This window comes from Homalodisca vitripennis, unplaced genomic scaffold, assembly GCF_021130785.1.
Source record: "Homalodisca vitripennis isolate AUS2020 unplaced genomic scaffold, UT_GWSS_2.1 ScUCBcl_7621;HRSCAF=15387, whole genome shotgun sequence".
Lineage (NCBI taxonomy): Eukaryota > Metazoa > Arthropoda > Insecta > Hemiptera > Cicadellidae > Homalodisca > Homalodisca vitripennis.
Window position 1 is genome coordinate 26,435 of NW_025783738.1, and position 2,449 is coordinate 28,883.

Genomic DNA, 2,449 nt, shown 5'->3' on the forward strand with positions numbered 1-2,449 from the left:
GTGTGCGTGTGCGTGTGCGTGTGCGTGTGCGTGTGCGTGTGCGTGTGCGTGTGCGTGTGCGTGTGCGTGTGCGTGTGCGTGTGCGTGTGGCGTGTGCGTGTGCGTGTGCGTGTGGCGTGTGCGTGTGGCGTGTGCGTGTGCGTGTGCGTGTGCGTGTGCGTGTGCGTGTGCGTGTGCGTGTGCGTGTGCGTGTGCGTGTGCGTGTGCGTGTGCGTGTGCGTGTGCGTGTGCGTGTGGCGCGTGCGCGTGCGCGTGCGCGTGCGCGTGCGCGTGCGCGTGCGCGTGTGCGTGTGCGTGTGCGTGTGCGTGTGCGTGTGCGTGTGCGTGTGCGTGTGCGTGTGGCGTGTGCGTGTGCGTGTGCGTGTGCGTGTGCGTGTGCTGTGTGCGTGTGCGGTGTGCGTGTGCGTGTGCGTGTGCGTGTGCGTGTGCGTGTGCGTGTGCGTGTGCGTGTTGCGTGTGCGTGTGCGTGTGCGTGTGCGTGTGCGTGTGCGTGTGCGTGTGCGTGTGCGTGTGCGTGTGCGTGTGCGTGTGCGTGGTGCGTGTGCGTGTGCGTGTGCGTGTGCGTGTGCGTGTGCGTGTGCGTGTGGCGTGTGCGTGTGCGTGTGCGTGTGCGTGTGCGTGTGCGTGTGCGTGTGGCGTGTGCGTGTGCGTGTGCGTGTGCGTGTGGGCGTGGTGCGGTTGTGCGTGTGGCCGTGTGCGTGTGCTAGTGTGCGTGGGTGCGTGTGCGTGTTGGCGTGTGCCGTGTGCGTGGTGCGTGTCTGCGTTGTGCGTGTGCGTGTGGCGTGGTGCGTGTTGCGGTGTGACGTGTGCGATGTGCGTGTGCGTTGTGCCGTTGTGCCTGTGCGTGTGCGTGTGCGTGTGCTGTGTGCGTGTCGCGTGTGCGTGTGCGTGTGCGTGTTGCGTGTGCGGTGGGTTGCCGTGGTGCGTTGTGGCGTGTTCCCGTGTGCGTGTGCGTGGTGCGTGTTAGGGCGTAGTGCTGTGTGCGTGTGGCGTGTGGCGTGTGGCGGTGTGGCCGTTGGTGGCGTGTTTGCGTAGTGGTCTGTGTGCGTGTGTCGTAGGTGGCGTGTGGCGTGTGCGTGTGGCCGAGTGTGCGTGGTGCCGTGTGCGTGTGCGTGTGGCCGATGTGCGTGTGCGTGTGCCGTGTTGGGCGTGTAGCGTGTGCGTAGGTGCTGTGTTGCGTGTGCGTGTGCGTGGTGGCCGTGTGCGTGTTGGCGTGTGCGTGTGCGTGTGGGCGTGTAGGCTGTTTGTGGCTGTGCGTTGGTCGTGTGCGTGTGCGTGTGCGTGGTGCGTGTGCGTGTGCTGTGGCGTGGTGGCCGTGTGCCGTGTGGCGTGGTGCGTGTGCGTGTGCGAGTGTGTGTGTGTGTGTGGGGGGAGGGTGGTTGTGTGTGTGTGAGTGTGGTTTAACAGGTATTTTGGGCTTGTCTCCTTGTCCTGTCCCCTATTTTCCTGGCATGTGTCCTTCTTGTATGAGCTTGCCCTGATTGGTCCTGGCCTGTTTCCTAAATCTTGGCCTCTTTGTAATATGTGTATACCTGGCGACGTCTATATGGTCCCTGGTTCGCCAATCTATACATCCTTCCAGAACTAGGTTTAATATAGTAGAGCTGGTGGAACTTCCCCCTTAAGCGCTGGCTTCCGCTGAGAATCAGAGCTAACATTGTGTTTATTGGAATTAGAAAGAAGCGAAGAGACAGAGAATCCCCGTTCGGGCAAGGGAAAAAAAGTTATGAAAAAACAACAAATAAAATTAAAATAGAAAGGACAATATTGCGGGTCGGGAGGTGGGGAAGAGAACAGCTCCATGGAAGGTAGAATTGGTGTCACGCTGTTGTAATGAGCATAGATGCCCAACATCACTTGTTGCGAAATGACACCTTGAGTGCTTTGCCTGGAGGGGGGGGGCGGGGAGGGGGAGGGGGTAGGGGGGGGGGGAGGGGGGGGGTGGGGGGTGGGGGGGGGGGGGGGGGAGGGGTGGGGGGGGGGGGGGGTGGGCCGATTTATCGCGTAAGGGGGGGAACTTACCAACTCGTACAAGGGAGAGACTCCCAGGGCTGCAGTGGATATCAAACGGAAAAACGGAACCGCTTTGTTAAGGTTGTACAGAAATAAATTGCCAAATGTCATCGGGGAAAAGGAACATGTTTTAGAGGATAAACCCATAAACGAGAAATAAAAGAAGCTTAAAGTCGAAAAGACCCGCAAAACCGGACCCAAAAATGTTCCTTTTCCGAACAACCTCAGTTACGGAGGAAGAGGGCATGCCAGGCAGGACCCCAAGAAACAGGCAACTAATCTGCGCACAAGTAGAAGAGACAAGGGAGGTACAGATAACCTAAAACGTTTGTTTAAAAGGGAGAAGACGCGGAAGATAGCTTCCAAATACGAGACCTACAACGATAGACAAAGAGTTACGAGACTTTGTGGTTAGCTGCGGCCGGACCATGTCACC

General features: G+C 59.2%; 1 protein-coding gene across 1 annotated transcript; it reads right to left on the bottom strand.

Moving 5' to 3' along the window:
* Positions 1–649: 649 nt before the first annotated feature.
* Positions 650–1,299, bottom strand: LOC124374243 (putative uncharacterized protein FLJ46204; the record flags this gene model as incomplete). The annotated part of the gene is made up of 1 exon (XM_046832495.1): positions 650–1,299. A coding segment is annotated over one exon (650 nt), but the record flags the coding sequence as incomplete, so codon positions are not given.
* Positions 1,300–2,449: the final 1,150 nt, after the last annotated feature.